This window comes from Nymphalis io, chromosome 11 (genome assembly GCF_905147045.1).
Source record: "Nymphalis io chromosome 11, ilAglIoxx1.1, whole genome shotgun sequence".
In the NCBI taxonomy this organism is placed as follows: domain Eukaryota; kingdom Metazoa; phylum Arthropoda; class Insecta; order Lepidoptera; family Nymphalidae; genus Nymphalis; species Nymphalis io.
The window spans coordinates 1,083,739-1,100,762 of NC_065898.1; the positions used below are offsets into that span (position 1 = coordinate 1,083,739).

At 32.6% G+C, this 17,024-nt stretch overlaps 2 protein-coding genes across 2 annotated transcripts; one reads left to right on the top strand and one right to left on the bottom strand.

Annotated features, from left to right (window-relative positions):
* Positions 1–201: 201 nt before the first annotated feature.
* LOC126771601 (heat shock protein 60A-like) lies at positions 202–2,287 on the bottom strand. Its single transcript, XM_050491580.1, has one exon. It carries the CDS (start codon positions 2,159–2,161, stop codon positions 434–436), a length of 1,728 nt encoding a protein of 575 aa, XP_050347537.1. The 5' UTR covers positions 2,162–2,287; the 3' UTR covers positions 202–433.
* Positions 2,288–4,287: 2,000 nt separating this feature from the next.
* On the top strand, positions 4,288–15,968 carry LOC126771632 (uncharacterized). Its single transcript, XM_050491630.1, has 6 exons — positions 4,288–4,474; positions 4,784–4,948; positions 5,075–5,218; positions 10,648–10,837; positions 11,247–11,417; positions 12,735–15,968. The coding sequence occupies exons 1-6, from the start codon at positions 4,464–4,466 to the stop codon at positions 13,101–13,103; spliced, it is 1,050 nt and encodes a 349-aa protein (XP_050347587.1). The 5' UTR covers positions 4,288–4,463; the 3' UTR covers positions 13,104–15,968.
* Positions 15,969–17,024: the final 1,056 nt, after the last annotated feature.

The window sequence follows — 17,024 nt, forward strand, 5'->3', positions numbered from 1 at the left end:
GTAATTTATTTTTATTTTACTTTACAGATAAGAGCTATCGCTGAAAATGAAGTAATTATATCGTTAAAACATTCGGTAATATTTTTAGTTTTCATTAATCTAGTAAATTTAAGTATGTTTTTCATAAAGTGAGTCTTCAAACTAAGTCTCATTATCTGTTATAGAATATTTGAAAGAAGAATAAACAAATAAAACAAAATATGAATAACATTTATTTATTTTTAAAAAATAACACCTTGCTCCACTGAAGCAAATATTAAACTAAATATTTCTAAGACAGCCGTCTCTATTCTAACACAATCAGACTCTATAATAAGAAAAATAATCATTCACTGCACAACTGTAGCTCATTCATTCATTGCAATACCTTTAACAGGTGATGTAACTAATATAGTTCTGTACACCTTAAATGCATATTAAGTCCTTAATAAATTTACATCATTCCTCCCATGCCACCCATGCCGCCCATGCCTCCCATGCCTCCCATACCAGCCATGGGGTTTGCTTCCTTTTCTTGAGGAAGATCGCAAATGACAGCTTCAGCCGTTGTAAGAAGAGATGCAACTCCACTGGCATCTGTTAGTGCTGTTCTAACAACCTTTGTTGGGTCAATAATTCCCTTCTCAATCATGTTTACATATTCATTGTTCAAAGCGTCATATCCAAATTCGGGACCAAGATCTTCTACTTTAGCAACTACTACTGAGCCATCAATGCCAGCGTTGCTAGCGATGGTCATACAAGGCATTCTAAGGGCCTTCTTAATGATGTCAACTCCAGTAGCTTGATCAGAGTTTGCAGTTTTCAGCTGTTCAAGGACTGGGATACACCTGAGAAGAGCTGAACCACCTCCAGGTACAATACCTTCTTCAACGGCAGCCCGAGTTGCATTCAGTGCATCATTGACACGATCTTTCTTTTCATTAACTTCGACTTCACTGGATCCACCGACATGTAAAACTGCTACTCCTGATGCTAATCTTGCAAGGCGCTCCTGCAATTTCTCTTTTTCATACTCTGAATTTGTTTCCTGTATCTGATCACGGATCTGCTCAGCTCTCCTGTCGATATCAGACTTTTTGCCTTTACCTTTAAGAATCAGAGTGTCATCCTTTGTGATAATAACTTCACCAACTTGTCCTAGGTCAGAGAGCTGGACATCCTCTAACCTTATGAGATTGGCATCATCTCCAAATACAACTCCACCTGCAGCAATGGCCATATCACTCAGGGTGGCTTTTCTGTTGTCACCGAATCCGGGGGCCTTTACAGCAGCAACTTGCAAGCCAATCTTCAACCTGTTCACAACAAGAGTGGACAATGCTTCACCATCAACATCCTCTGCAATGATCACTAAGGGCTTCCTCTGTTGGTTAGCTAATTCCAATGCTGGGATGATAGTCTGTACATTGCTAATCTTCTTTTCGGAGAAGAGAACTAGAGCATCTTGGAACTCGACTTTAGCTCCTTTAGAAGAGTTGATGAAATATGGTGAAATATAACCTCTGTCGAATTTCATACCTTCGATGACTTCTAATTCGTCATTAAGTGTTTTGCCGTCCTTGACCGTGATGACACCGTCGCGACCGACCTTCTTCATTGCATCAGCAATAAGTTTCCCGATGGCCGTATCACCGTTTGCGGAGATGGTGGCAACCTGCGCGATCTCCTCCGGTGTAGTGACGGGCTTTGACATATTCTTCAATTTTTCTTTTACAGAGTCTACGGCCATCATCACACCCCTACGAATTTCAATAGGATTAGCACCCTTTGAAATTTTCTCGAAACCTTCCTTTGCGATAGCTCTGGCAAGGACCGTTGCTGTGGTGGTTCCATCGCCGGCTTCTTCGTTTGTATTATTTGCTACATTTTGTACAAGTTTAGCTCCAATATTCTGGAATTTATCTTTAAGCTCTACACCTTTGGCGACAGTCACACCGTCTTTGGTTATTTTCGGTGAACCCCAGGACTGTTCCAAAATAACATTCCTACCTTTAGGACCCATTGTGACTGCGACGGCATCAGCAAGAACGTCCACGCCTTGAAGCATGAGGGCTCTTACATCAGCGCCGAATCTCACATCTTTGGCATATAATCTTGAGAACTGGTGAGTTTTATTTAAAGAAACAGTTTGTCGGACGACACGAGGCAAACGCAACATTTTTTAAGTTATATGGAATGATATATTGGACTTCACAGAATATTCAAAGTACTCTGAACTTGTACTTCTCGAAGATTCTCGTCGAAATCGCAAAACGTGATTCTTATGTGCCGGTTGTAGGTTATGTCATAGTCACAGATAAAGTAAAATAAAAAAAAAATTCAACGATTTAGCATTTTTGTTACATAATATTCTTAATTATTGTTATATGTATAGAAAGTAATTAAGATTAATTTGAATTTAAATTTATATTGAATAATGGGCAATACCAAAAACAAAAAAAGGAATGTTTTTGTTTTAGAGGACTTTTTTGCGATACGCGCATTGTTTGATAATTTCGTATTTATTTTATCCCTCTTTGTGATTTGACGTCACCCCACATACGTTCTTTCACTTATAATAATATTAGAACGATTATTAACATATTATTTTATGCTAAAATAAGAGCAATATTTTTAAGTAGACTAACAAATAATCTACCGAAAGTCGATCTTATGATTGCGGATTCTTTCACAAATCACGCGAAGTATATTAGAGAGCTTATTATTATTGTTTATTTTAATCTTTATATTTATTAATTGTTAATGCATAACTGTGATCTGTAATAAGTCCATACTCTTCATGGAGATACTAGTGCTTTCCGCTTTCGATAGAAGGTAATATTAATATAGAACATAATATACATTTTCTATATTTAATTTCACATACACAGTTCGGGGCGCGATAGTTACGATACAAAGTCACGGCTTATTATTGTAAATTTGCTTGTGATGAAAGTGCAAATAAAATTAGCAATCTCGAACGTGTTCCCGGCAAATATTAGCACAGCCGGTGTATAAGTCGTCTACAGTGCTGTCGTCTTCCAATATTGAATGTTGCTAATTTGCATATGTATGTAGAAGAAACAGAGTAGGTGATAACACACAACCTTGTGAAACACCAGAATTGACATATTTTACGTCAGAGCATGCACCGTCGACAACGACCTTGATAAGCCGATTTGGTAAAACTGGTGATCCAGTTGCATTATTTCCTGGAAAGTCCAATCAAAGGCTTTTTCTATAGCTTTTTTAAGTCTAACTACTAATTTTGTCTCTTAGACTCAACTGCTTCAGCCCATGGGTCAGGTAAACTAAAAGATCACCGGTGGTAGCTTTACATTTAATTCAATATTGTAACATGATGATTCAAAAGTGCTCTTATAAGCCAATTTGAATACAGAATTATTTGTATCATAAGTACTATATTAGACTACGTATTTGATTGCAAAGAAACATAATATGGTAAAAATAGATTTCAATGGTTTACTGTCATTAAGAATTTCAACGTATACCATTGGCGATACGGCGTTGTTCACAAATCATCTTCAAGATTAACAATAAACTTGCCATTAACGTTGAAATGCATTTTCATCGATACAAACTTTTATGACAACACTAACGATATTTAACGTATCAAGGCCATATTACGATCATTCTGAATTATGGATATAACAAACGAATACCTATTACTGCCTGTAAAAATTAAATGTTTGATCCTCAAACTAAAAACTTATAAATACGACAAATTTTACTGCTTCGGTATTTACATTAAAATGCACATCAAGAAAATATCTACTTGTTTTTGTTACTTGTTGTTTTGTATATATAGATATATATTTAAAAAGGATTTTTTTCCTTTTGAGTTCTATTCGTTGAATTAATATGCTACGGTACTGTAAAATAAATATATGAAAGATTTTTTTATACTAATCGGAATATAAATAAAATCAAGAATAACGCGAAAATACAGACGAAGTTGTATGGGCGAGCGAGCGACGTTGGGCAATGTGACATCACGCGTCGATCGGTCGCTCCAAAAAAGCATTTAAGAACTTTAAAAAATTGTAAAATAAATTTTTTGCATATATCGTAAAAAAATTCACCAGTATTTTTTATATTTTAAATATGGTTTTTTGAGATCATAAAAAATAAGCTCTTCCTAATAATATTAAAAGCAGTATTTAGGTAATAAAAAATAAAACAGAGAAACTCTGTCAGAGTTTCTCTGTCTACGATAAAAAGTCTAAAAGTGACAACTAAACGTCAATTTAGATTCACAGAATATAAATTCATATTTTTTTCCTATTGCTCGATGAGCTCGGAAAGTGTGAGCACGTTTTACTATTGTGAAGATAAACATGCGGTGATTTCTTGCGCGACAGTGTTAATTTAATTTTGCTAAAATAATACAATCACATACATTTTGTAACATATACTCGATATTAATCACAGTTTTATTTGTTGTATAATTATATTACATAATGGATTCTAGGTGAGCAAATTTTTTGCTTATTATGCTTCCTTCTCCGGTGTATTTAATTTGCATGAACTAGTGCGTCTCGAATTAACCACATTTAAACACTAAATAGGCAATAGCACTGAATTTGAATTTTCTGACAGTGTCGTTTAAATTTCAATACTTTTTTATTACTATATTTTAAATTTAATAATTCTGACTACATAATAAAAAAAGACAAAAATGCGATGTATATTATTGTTAAAGTTTCTTTAAAGTTTTGAGTGAAATAATTAAGTGCTAAACTAAATTAAATTATTATCTAAAAAACCATGTTTATTTCAGCTGCCTATGTGGTAAAGAAGGTATGCTTGTGGGTATAGGAAATCCCCTGTTAGATATATCAGCTATAGTCGATGAGGAATTGCTCAAGAAGTATGGTCTACATCCAGATGACGCTATTATGGCTGACCCTAAACATATGCCACTTTACAGGGAGCTTGTAGAAAAGTATGTGTAGATTTTATTTATAATATAATAATTATTTAAAATATCAATTTACTACACTTGATAATTATAAATATTTGTTGTAAATAAAAATTAAAAATTGTATTATGTATAATTATATATTTTTAGATATAATGCTGAATTTATAGCCGGAGGCAGTGTGCAGAACTCTCTCAGAGTAGCTCAATGGATATTAAAAAAACCTAATGTATGCAGTTACTTTGGCTGTGTCGGAAATGATGATTACGCTAAGATATTAAGTGAGAGAGCAATGTGAGTTGATTATAATTTGATATTATTATCTAATATTTTTTTAAATAATTAACGGAAATATATGAAGCATATCTATATATATATATATATATATATATATAATACTAAGAGAAGCTTGTTGGAGATAGCGATATATATATAGTATAGTTGTCTTAGTATTTAGTTGAATGAAAATGTATTTTATTCAAGTAGTCTTACATACTCGATTATAAAAAAATAAATTTATATATTCTATATGGGAGTCAAGTAATACTAATTCCATGCTTTCTTTTCATCTGTGTAATCATATTGAGTAATTAACCTACCTTTTTTTTTAAATTAATATATTCATAACTTCTTAATAGTCCTGCATCTCCTATATAATATTGTGATATAAAAGTTGATAAAGATTATCTCAAACGTAATAGTACTTGTATTGAGGTAGTTTTTATGAAGATAAAATCTTCTGAGAGTAACAGTATCTATAGTTTATCGATAAAGTTTTTGTCTCACTTATTCAATCACATGCTTGTAGTAATAGTTTAATAGTCAATTAATGATTTAGACTATTATTTAGTAACAACACAGTATATTTCGTTATTAAGCACTTTTGCAAAATTCCTTTACATTGTTTAATGTAATAAATTATAGAATACAATTATATAAAAGTAAACGAAGAATTTGCTTGCTTGATAGTTAAAAGGTTATATATAACATCTCGCTACGACTCACGAGAGCGGAACAGTCGTTTCTACGTTTGACGTAGTTGAAACCGCCCGCTTTCTTAATAAAAATAGTTTTCAGTTAATAGTAAAAAAGTAATGAATTTTTGGTTAAACTGCTATGACTGCAATAAAGTGAATTATGAAGGACTAATTTGAATTCTAGATTATTCGATTAAACCGTGATTATACGTTCCTGACTAAAAAAGGCGGTAAAATGTTTCTTTTTGTCACACGCATTTCATTACTAGCTTACCCTTTTTTTTAAAATAAAAAGTCGAAGATCCATCAGCATTTAGTGGCCTTATAACTATTTTTATATTCTTCTTATTTGTATAGCTATATCTTATCTAACGTTAAAATGCTCTTTAACGATGATGAAAAATATCAATATTTGAACGAACACAGTCAATTTTCGACCCGTAAACACGTTATGCTCTCGCTGATAGATAAGCAGATAACATTTGGCCGTACTATCGTAGCGGAGACAGCGACTATTTTATTTGTATTATCGCAATAATTTTATAATTAATAATAAAAATGTTAAATAATTGTGAAATCAGCACCAGCCCTACCTCTACGCGCTTCTTTGTTCCTCTTTTTTTATAAAAATAAATAGCCAAATGGCCAATTTGCCAACAACCTTGAGAACTTAGATGTAAAGTCCTTTGCGCCTCACTCACTCTCACTTCAAACCGAAACGTAACAATGCTAAGTAGGTATTGCTGTTTGGTGGTATCTGATGAGTGGGTGGTACCTACCCAAACAGGCTTGCACAAATCTTTACCACCAAGTAACCTAATCCTCACCTTAGAATCTTCATTATTAGAACTTTAAGTTCTGCAATAATGTATGTCTGAATCGTGTTAAATTATCACCATGCCTAGAAATGAACTCGTAAGATTTATTTCGAGGTAAGGTGATAACTGCGAATACTATGGTGACATTATTGTAGTCATATATATGTGTATAAAACATTTTTGCATCATTTTTTTTCGCTTACATTTTTAGGCCTTTTTACGCTCCATACCTTTTTGTAAAAAGGAGTGGGGGCGTTAGCCTTCGATCGGTACATCAAAGGCTGTCACTATTTTTTTTACTTTTAACGCATAAAACGTAAACGTAAAGCTCTTATAAGCAATAATAATAATGCTAGTTAAAAAACTCAAACATATACAAACTTATTTATAGTATTTTAAGTAAAGCTATTTGCGTAATAATAAAATAAATAATGACCGATATGTACTTTGCATGGAATTTTATTATCGTTATTGACTGAGAATGCTTATATTTTTAAATTTATCCTATAATTACATATCATAAGTGCTACTAAAGACTCAAATTAACAATATTAGATAACTATATTGATCCAAAGCCAACTATATGGGCAATGCAACATAAATTGATGTCATCTTTGCAATTTAATTATGAAACAGTGACATAGGGCGCAATAGAGTTAAAGAAAAAAAAATTAAATAATATTGTATATAATTATTGTGTATTTATAATTTGGTCGCTACTTCATTAGTGACTTTTCAAGTATGAATAATGAGAGTATATTAAAAATTAGGTTTAAGGCTAACTTTTCCGAATCTAATGTAATGCCGTTAAAAAATTAAAAAAAAAATCAACACTATTTTACTACTGATAATACTAATAAGGGCTGATAAATTCGAACAAACGGTGGTATAAGCTATGGAGTTTCATTGAAAATACAATAATAAGACCACGTAAAGCAAATAAATACAACTCACATTTTTTTAAACATAAAAAAAAAATACAAAATATAATCTCTTTTTTTGAAGTCGACAAAAATTAAGTCTTATTTGTATTGTTTATTTTGAAATTGTATGTTATTTTATTATTGTAGGTTTATTTTTTATGTGTTATGAGAGCGATGGAATGGAGGATATAGGAATTCTGGTAAACGTATCATTCTGTAACGCTCGACAAGAATACGTTAAGCAGACATATCAAATACATACATATATTTTGTATTACATAAAATAATAATAAATTTATAATAATTAAATGGATGAAATATTATAATAATAAACTGTTTTATTGTTATAATTAAATAGAACGTTTCGTATTGATACGGTATTTTGTAATTACCGTATAAAGTAGGTAAATTCTCAGATCTATTGTTAATATGGATGCCCTTGATTTTCATATAGCATAGTTGTTATATAACAATGGCTTATGCTATTTTAGTATTGTGGCCTTTATCCGATCTTATCGTATTATCGAGTTACAAAACTAAAACTATTTTAATAGACGATTTTATTTCATTAATAAATATAATATTCAGTGTTGGCAAAATTAGGGCTTAATCGTTTGGGTTAAAATTGCTTAAAATTCAGTTGCGAAATTTAGTCTATATTTATAACTAGCTGTCACCCGCGTGCTGGGGGGGTGGTGCTAGTACTTTGAAGACGGGTACGTCTTCAAAGTACGGGTACGTCACGTGTACGTATAAAATGTACTTATCACCAAGTAAAAAATATTATATACCACATGTGAAGTTAAATTTAGCTTAGCTTATGAAATTGTTGTTGTTTTTTTTTAAGTTGTTATGCAAACGAGTTTATTATAATACATTATTAGGTTTTTATGAATTTCCGGGATGGCAAATGTAAAAGGAAATTAAGGCGTAATATGGCGGGACGCCAAAAATTTGTCCAGTTCTATGGTTGTTTCAATAATAATTACATACCTATTGGTGTTTGTAACCCTTTGTGCGAGCCCTTCTGGCTAGTTACCAAGTACAAATATCCGCTATTCTACCATCATCGTGAATGCTTTGTACGACAGATTTCCGGTTCAGAGGACATTGCATCTTAAACCGAGGTAGCTAGAGGTACTTACCAAAAAATATATAATCATATATATTTAATAACTAAAATTCCACGAGGTCATGATTTGTACAGAAGCTATTTTTATTTATTTAGGCTTTAATAAAAATAATTCTTATTTTAAATAATTGCATACACAGATTCTATTAGATACATCGTAGTGTCGTTATCATTTTTATTTGAAATCTGATGATATGACGCGTTGATTTTTCTACAAGTGTTTCATGATTTCCATTAATAGATGATACAGCGTATGATTCTTATGATATTCAAGGTTAACAATAAATATATATTACACGTACTTTCCGTAATCCGTAACAGCCTGTGAATGTCCCACTGCTGGGCTAAAGGCCTCCTCTCCTCTTTTTGAGGAGAAGGTTTGGAGCTTATTCCACCACGCTGCTCCAATGCAGGTTTTCACTGGTGGTAGGGCTTTGTGCAAGCTCGTCTGGGTAGGTACCACCCACTCATCAGATATTCTACCGCAAAACAGCAATACTTGATATTGTTGTGTTCCGGTTTGAAGGGTGAGTGAGCCAGTGTAATTACAGGCACAAGGGACATAAAATCTTAGTTCCCAAGGTTGGTGGCGCATTGGATATGTAAGCGATGGTTGACATTTCTTACAATGCCAATGTCTAAGAGCGTTGGTGACCACTTACCATCAGGTGGCCCATATGCTCGTCCGCCTTCCTATTCTATAAAAAAAAAAAAAAAAAAAGGTTGGTGGAATAAACATGTGGCAGAATTTCAGTGAAATTAGACACATGCAGGTTTGCTCACGATGTTTTCCTTCACCGTAAAGCACGAGATGAATTATAATCGCAAATTAAGCACGTGAAAATTCAGTGGTGCTTGCCCGGGTTTGAACCCACGATCATCGGTTAGGATTCCCGCGTTCTTACCACTGGGCCATCTCGGCGATGTTACATACGTATGTTTAATACACGTACTTTACGTACGTATATTTAATTGTAAATTAAAAAAATATATATAAATAGAATTTGATACGATTATGTTTTACATTTTTTCTGGGGTACAGAAAAGAATAAAGGGTTAAAGACCCTTTATCTGCTCATCGTCAAAAGCGGGCAAAGTCGCGACGAAGATTAGTATTATTTAAATCGATATAATGTTTTGGCAGGTTCACTAATGTGTTGTGCATATGTGTTAACCTGCTGAGTTTCTTTCGCTGGTTCTTCTCAGGGCTGGATGTTTCTTTTCCGAACCGGTGGTAGTTTCTAATTTGACGTGTTTTATCGGCCTTAGGAAGGAGGTCTTTACATGTAAATTTATTGTATATGGTTAATACGATTGATGAAAAAACAGTAACTAGCTACTGCCTCTGCTACAATGAACATTTATCTCATGAAATATTTATTCAAAAGTTAATGTGAGATTCTAATTAAATGACCAGTAATTTTTATTCGTCTTCTTATTCCTTTCTTTTTTATATATTTGCTTAAACCATTCTAAGCATGACATGAAAAGTACACGTATTGATACAATCAAATTAATTGTACTTTTCATGTCATGTAAATCTAATCTAAATATACTTTATTCAAATAGAATTATATATTGCCGTTTTGTGAGAACTTTTGAATCGTCGTTTTACAAGATTAAACTAAATTTAAAGGAACTACCGAGAAGAATAAAATTAGTCAGAATTCGAACTCATCATCTATAGCCTTTTTTTTTAACGCTGGAAAAACGCGTTACGTGTTTCCCCCACGGGAACAGTGGGGGGTTATGTGGGTCTCGCCGGTGTCCAAGGCGCCGAGTGCGCCCCGAACATCGGATTACCCACTAAAAAACCAGCGGTACCCTTTCCGTCTTAACGAGGAGCGCCTAAATTCGAAAATGTTTTTTTTAGTGCGGAGGGTGTAACTGTCCACTACCAAGTGACCGAAGAGGCTCCAACAGGAACCTGTGCCGTCCTTGTGACGGGCACACATCGCTCGCTCTGTGCAAACCTGGCCGCGGCGCAGAAGTTCACTCCAGACCATCTGGCTAAAGAGGAATGTCGGAAGAGCATTGAAAGCGCAAAGTTCTTTTATGCCTCAGTAAGTTTGTATTTTTTTCAAATATTTTATTTAAAGGAAAATATTAACAAAGTCTTGAACGTATGACCTACCCACGGTGTCCAAATACCAGCCACTTGGAACATGATTGTGTTCGTATACATAGGCGCACTTTCACTTTTCCACTTGCCTGTCTCTCAGTATCCAACGGCAGTCGGACATGATCTGGTTGATAGTCGGGCCAAGAGGTATTGTGATTTGTATGTATTGACTTGAAATAAGTCGAATCCGGGACCCGAATCCAGTTAGAAAATTGAGAATCGAGCCGCTTAAAAAATTGTTGCAATATCAGAAATATTTTTCAATCATTATTAAAGTTAAAATCAATTTTAAATAACATTTATTAATAGAAAACTCTTTTTTTATAATCGTTTTTATAAATGAATTTCAGGGTTTCTTCGTAGCAGTGTCGCCAGAGTCTATAATGTTGCTCGCGAAGCACGCGCACGAGAACCGGCACACGTTCATTATGAACTTGAGCGCGCCCTTCGTGTCGCAGTTCTACAAGGAGCCCTTGGAAGAGATGCTGCCCTACGTCGACGTGTTGTTCGGAAACGAGTCGGTGAGCACGTATTCTATACATATTGTTTGTTCTTGAATAATATATTATATACATATATCACTTTACTTATATCCATTTAATTTTAAAAATCCGAGATGGCCTAGTGGTTAGAACGCATGAATCTTAACCGATGATCGTGGGTTCAAACCCGGCCAAGCACCACTGAATTTTCATGTGCTTAATTGGTGTTAATAATTCATCTCGTACTTGATGGTGAAGGAAAACATCGTGAGGAAAACTGTGTCTAATTGTCTAATGTGTCTAATTTCATTGAAATTATGCCACGTGTATTCGACCAATACGCGTTGGAGCGGCGTGGTGGAATAAGCTCCAAACCTTCTCCTCAAAAGGGAGAGGAGGCCTTAGCCCAGAATTCGATTCGAAACGCCATTTTTCACGAATACATTGATTATTATTTTAGACCTCAACAAATAATGAAAATTCAATTCAAGGTCAAAGTTGTTTATCTATTTGTCCCTATAAGGGTAATGTAACAACATTGTAACGCGTACGAACACATTCATAATCGCAATCACATACCTATAGATACCTTGTTTATGCTTTATCGTGTTTTTTCCCTTAACACTTTTACTGCCATGCTTATTTACTAAAACTATTTATTTAATATATAATAGTATTTTATTTATTTTATATTATATAACAATATATGAATAAATAATTGATGAACCTGTAACGGTCGGCTGACACAACGACATCGTCGGTCGATCGACATTCTTATCGAAATGAAAAATGGACAAATAATTTCATTATTTACAACCAAAGATATAATTTAATGTTAAATCGTGTACAGGACCATTATGTTAGTATTCATTTCTAACTCCAAAAATATATCAATTTAATAATAATAATAATGTCCTCCAGACCGATTTCGCCAACTACGCAGGAGATATTATAGTGCACAAGTGTGTGCGCAAACACAGGTGCACTCTCTATTCCCTAACTCTCATAATCCGATGGGACACGGCAATCCGACACGACCGAAAAGAGTTCAGGCGCAGGACCTACGGCTTTACGTGCTTTCCGAGGCACGGGATATCAATTTAACGCATGCATAAAAAATAAATTCCATTTATAGTTTACCAACTCATTCAGCTTGTCGCTCGTTATCTTCGCATCTAAAGCTACGTACAGTTAAGTTTTACATTTAGTTTAGTCGTGAAACATACGGATGAAATACGTTTGTGTACGGATTCGGATAGACGCCAGTGAAAGTGTTAAGTAAACATAATACCGAGTATGTTTTCTGTAGAATTCCTATATGATTGAAACTTATCAAGCTAATATTTTATATTACAGGAAGCAGATGCATTCGCAAAAGCGTTCAACATTACAGAAACCGATCTTCAAGGGGTGGCTTTGAAAATAGCGGCACTACCCAAAATAAACTCGTCCAGACAAAGAGTGGTTGTGATAACCCAGGGTAAAGACCCGGTGATCTTGGTAGAAGGAACCAAGGTGACCCTGGTACCCGTTGAAATACTATCCAGAGAGCAAATCGTGGATACTAATGGGGCAGGGGATGCTTTCACAGGGGGTTTCCTAAGTCAAATGGTCCTAGAGGAACCTTGGGAGACTTGTGTCAAGTGTGGTATATATAGTGCGACTCATGTAATACAACATTCTGGTTGTACATTTAGCGGTAGCAGTGACTTTAGAGCAAGTTAATATTCATAATTATTAGCTCAAAGACATATCGAAATGCAATACTAACGAAGAGTTATCAAATTTTACACAATTCGTACAATTATATATAACACATATTTTTTTACAGTTTATGTAGTTATTGGATGTTTTTAATTCATTTTAGTTATATGTAGATGTTCGATACATAAGATAGTTTTTGAATCATTAAGTTCAAGATTCATTAAGTAAATCAAATCCTATTTAAATCAAGAATATGCAAATTATTATTTGCACATTGTTATTAAGGGCGTAAAAGCCGAGATGGCCCAGTGGTAAGAACGCGTGAATCTTAACCGATGATCGTGGGTTCAAACCCGGGCAAGCACCACTGAATTTTCATGTGCTTAATTTGTGATTATAATTCATCTCGTGCTTTACGGTGAAGGAAAACATCGTGAGGAAACCTGCATGTGTCTAATTTCACTGAAATTCTGCCACATGTGAATTCTACCAACCCGCATTGGAGCAGCGTGGTGGAATAAGCTCCAAACCTTCTCCTCAAAAAGAGGAGAGGAGGCCTTTAGCCCAGCAGTGGGACATTCACAGGCTGTTACGGATACGGATTAAGGGCGTAGCTACCGCCGTATCAGCCGTATCAAAAACACGGGGCCCCCTAGTAAAAATTCGTAAAATGTTATCCAAAATGACACTGAACCTTTAATACCGTAGGCTAAATTTTCCGGGAAAAAATGAAAATATTATACACGTGTGAAATATAAACTTGAATGGGTAGTTTTACTCGTTGACGGAAAAAAAACAAAAAAGTCATCGCCGCGGATGAAGGGCCCCACGCAAAATTCACGCCACTGATTGTTATTGAAAATTTCAAAAATAAGGTTGCACCAAAAAGTATTGAATTGAACGTCTGGTTGAAAATCTGCATGATAGTTATAAACTAATAATTTTACAAATACTTAATTATTTAATAACCGTGTTCGAATATGTTTACCGAGAATTGAGTTTAGCGTTAGTGGCTTAATTACCTAATAATTACACATTTTATTCACACTTATAGGAATACTAAAGCAATTAGCATGTAATCTAACAGCTCAGAAATAAACATCTAAATATTAATATATGTAGAAAAAACTTTATCGACTTGTCAAGCATATTGTGCGCACTGAAGAGAGAGCGTAAGATTATACAGACAGCTAAAATTCATAAATAAAAGAAAACATAAATTGTGTATAAAACACACTGTCAATTTGATTTTTTTTTTATTTGAATTTTTTATTACTATATAAGGTATACAGGTACTATACCGCCAAGCCTAACCTAATAATTATAAAAAAAAAACAGTTATATAAGTTTATACTTGTCTAAAGAATTTTAAGTTAATTAATAGCAATAAATTTTAATCGAATTTCGGCCACTAGGCGACCATTTGCAGTATTGATACAGTCTATGTCGCCAACTTATTAAACATTTCTAATATGCTCAAATAATATAGTGTTTGAAGATGCAACGCCCCTCAGCTCATTGTAACATAATTGCACCATTCAATTCCTATTGTTTTATTACATATGATAATACCCTTGGTGAGGTATATAAAGATTCAAATACATGTTAAACCTTGATGTTTTGTGTTTCTAATAATAATATTAATCCTTATTATTGTCATATAAAAGTACTACTAATATTTGTTGTGCAAATTAAACAATTACTCATTATTGTTCAAACATTTATATAGCTTTTATCTTGTGGATACAAGAAATTAAATTTGCATATATTTTCAGTAAATCAACAAAACTTTACCATGATTAAAGCATATAGTGGTCCTTAGTTGAGTCTCAAAGCCCTCCTCGCCTTGGGTAGTTAGCAGCTTATTAAATTTGAATTAACCAAATTTTATTGTCTCAGCTAATAATTAATGATAATAATAAAAATTATTTTAAAAATAAAAAAAGGTAAATACCAAATGAAATAACTTTGAAGTTTCTTTCTCATGGGTTGCACGACATCACCCAAAGCAGCTCCTTACATTGCCTATATGGATAATCTGGGACTGCTTATATATTAGTATTGTAAATAGATCTGACATCAGAAATAACGAATAAATACTGTTTATGTGACACAATCCAGGAAATTGTTTTACATTAAAATAATAATGACATATATATTTGGATATTTAGTTTTTTTAAACAAATTTAATTTGTACTGACGAATTTCAACAAAAAAGCTTTTGACATTCATTTATAAACCATCTTTACATAAATGACTTGTCAAAAACAAATTCAAAATGGTAAATCTATAACAATAACAACATTAACAAAACAATCAACTAAAGGAAAAGTAATATATGGCTTACAAACTACTAAATGATTTTTTTTAGGTTTTTTAAGCATAGTTAACAAATTGGAAATATTTCGATTGTTAATAACCATAATAATATAACAGTTAATGTGTATCATTTGAAAGATACCTCATTTTGTTTTAGGATTTTTTACTTTAAATGTCTACCTGTGTAAATACTATAGAATATTTTATGAGATGAACTTGCCAATTTGGCACATTCCCCTCATCACCTAAGAGAGGCATACATCTATACACCTCGACAACTGTAAATTTTTTAAAAGCATTAATAATTTTACTTATGCTACGTGTTACACGAATTGAATATATGTCTGGATTTATCCTGCAGACAAAATTGGGGATTATATTTCGATCTTTAGCCTTCAGTAGTACATTCCTGTATTTCCTGTAAGGTAACAGTAATAAATATGCGTATGAATTTAATTTAGTTAAAAATTGTTTATTCGAAATGCAAAACCACTTGAAAAGTAATAATATTGTTGTACTTATGTTTATATCAATAATTAATTGATGTGAATAAAACTTTTTCTACTATGTTTTGTATTTTTTTCCCGAGCTTTATTATCATAAGTAAGAGAAGAAATTATTAAGCTTTGAGATTAAATTTTAAAATTAATAACACATTTTGAGCAAAATTATTAGTACGTGATTAAAGAAAGAATACGTATATTTAAAAAAAACAACAACTATATACATTTATTGGCCAAAATATTTATGTGAAAGGAATTAATTATAATATTCACAAAATCAAAGTAGGTTAGCAAAAAAAAGTTAACTTACCCCATTTTGAACTAAATTCCGTGTAAATTTAGTTGTAACGAAAGAATTGTTGATACAAAATATTTTTTTAATTACGACCTTTTTTTAGTATGAACTGAGGCAAATATTTAAATCGCTTTTATTTAAATTTATTATTACATACATACATATCATTTAAGGTAAAAATGCTTAATTTTGTTTTCGAAATAAACTTTCATAAAAAGCCCGCTAATTTTACTGAGAGTGCTCACAGATAATAAAATAAATTTGCTGTTTTGTATAACGAATTCATATAAATTTTGTTATACTTATCATAATTGCCGAAATAAAATGAAGAAATTGTACAGTTAAAATGATTTTTGTTGGTTTAAAATTATTTAACTATGCTAAAATAAATAAATTATCTATTAAATTATCTTACGATAATAATTTTATTGAACTGATAAAATAAATGGAAATAATCAATTCCCAAATAATAAGGATTATTATATAGGTATTACTTATTTCTTTGTGTGGAAAAATTGAGCAATTGTTTGCTCAACTTTGCAATTTTGAAGACATATATTAGAAATAATCATTTCTCTTAAAGATATATATTTGGTTCTTTTGTAATACAATTTTAATTATTTTATGGTTACATTTTCTTATTTAAATAAAATAAAGATACAGATTAACAAGTAATAACATTAAAATCAAAGTTTACTTCGTTGATTCATAAGTAGTAGTGCTAACTTTTTTAAAGTACTGTACTATATATATGTATATTAATAATACTTATATTGCAAACAATAATAAAAATGATCAGCTTAAATGTCTTAAGTATAATTAGAT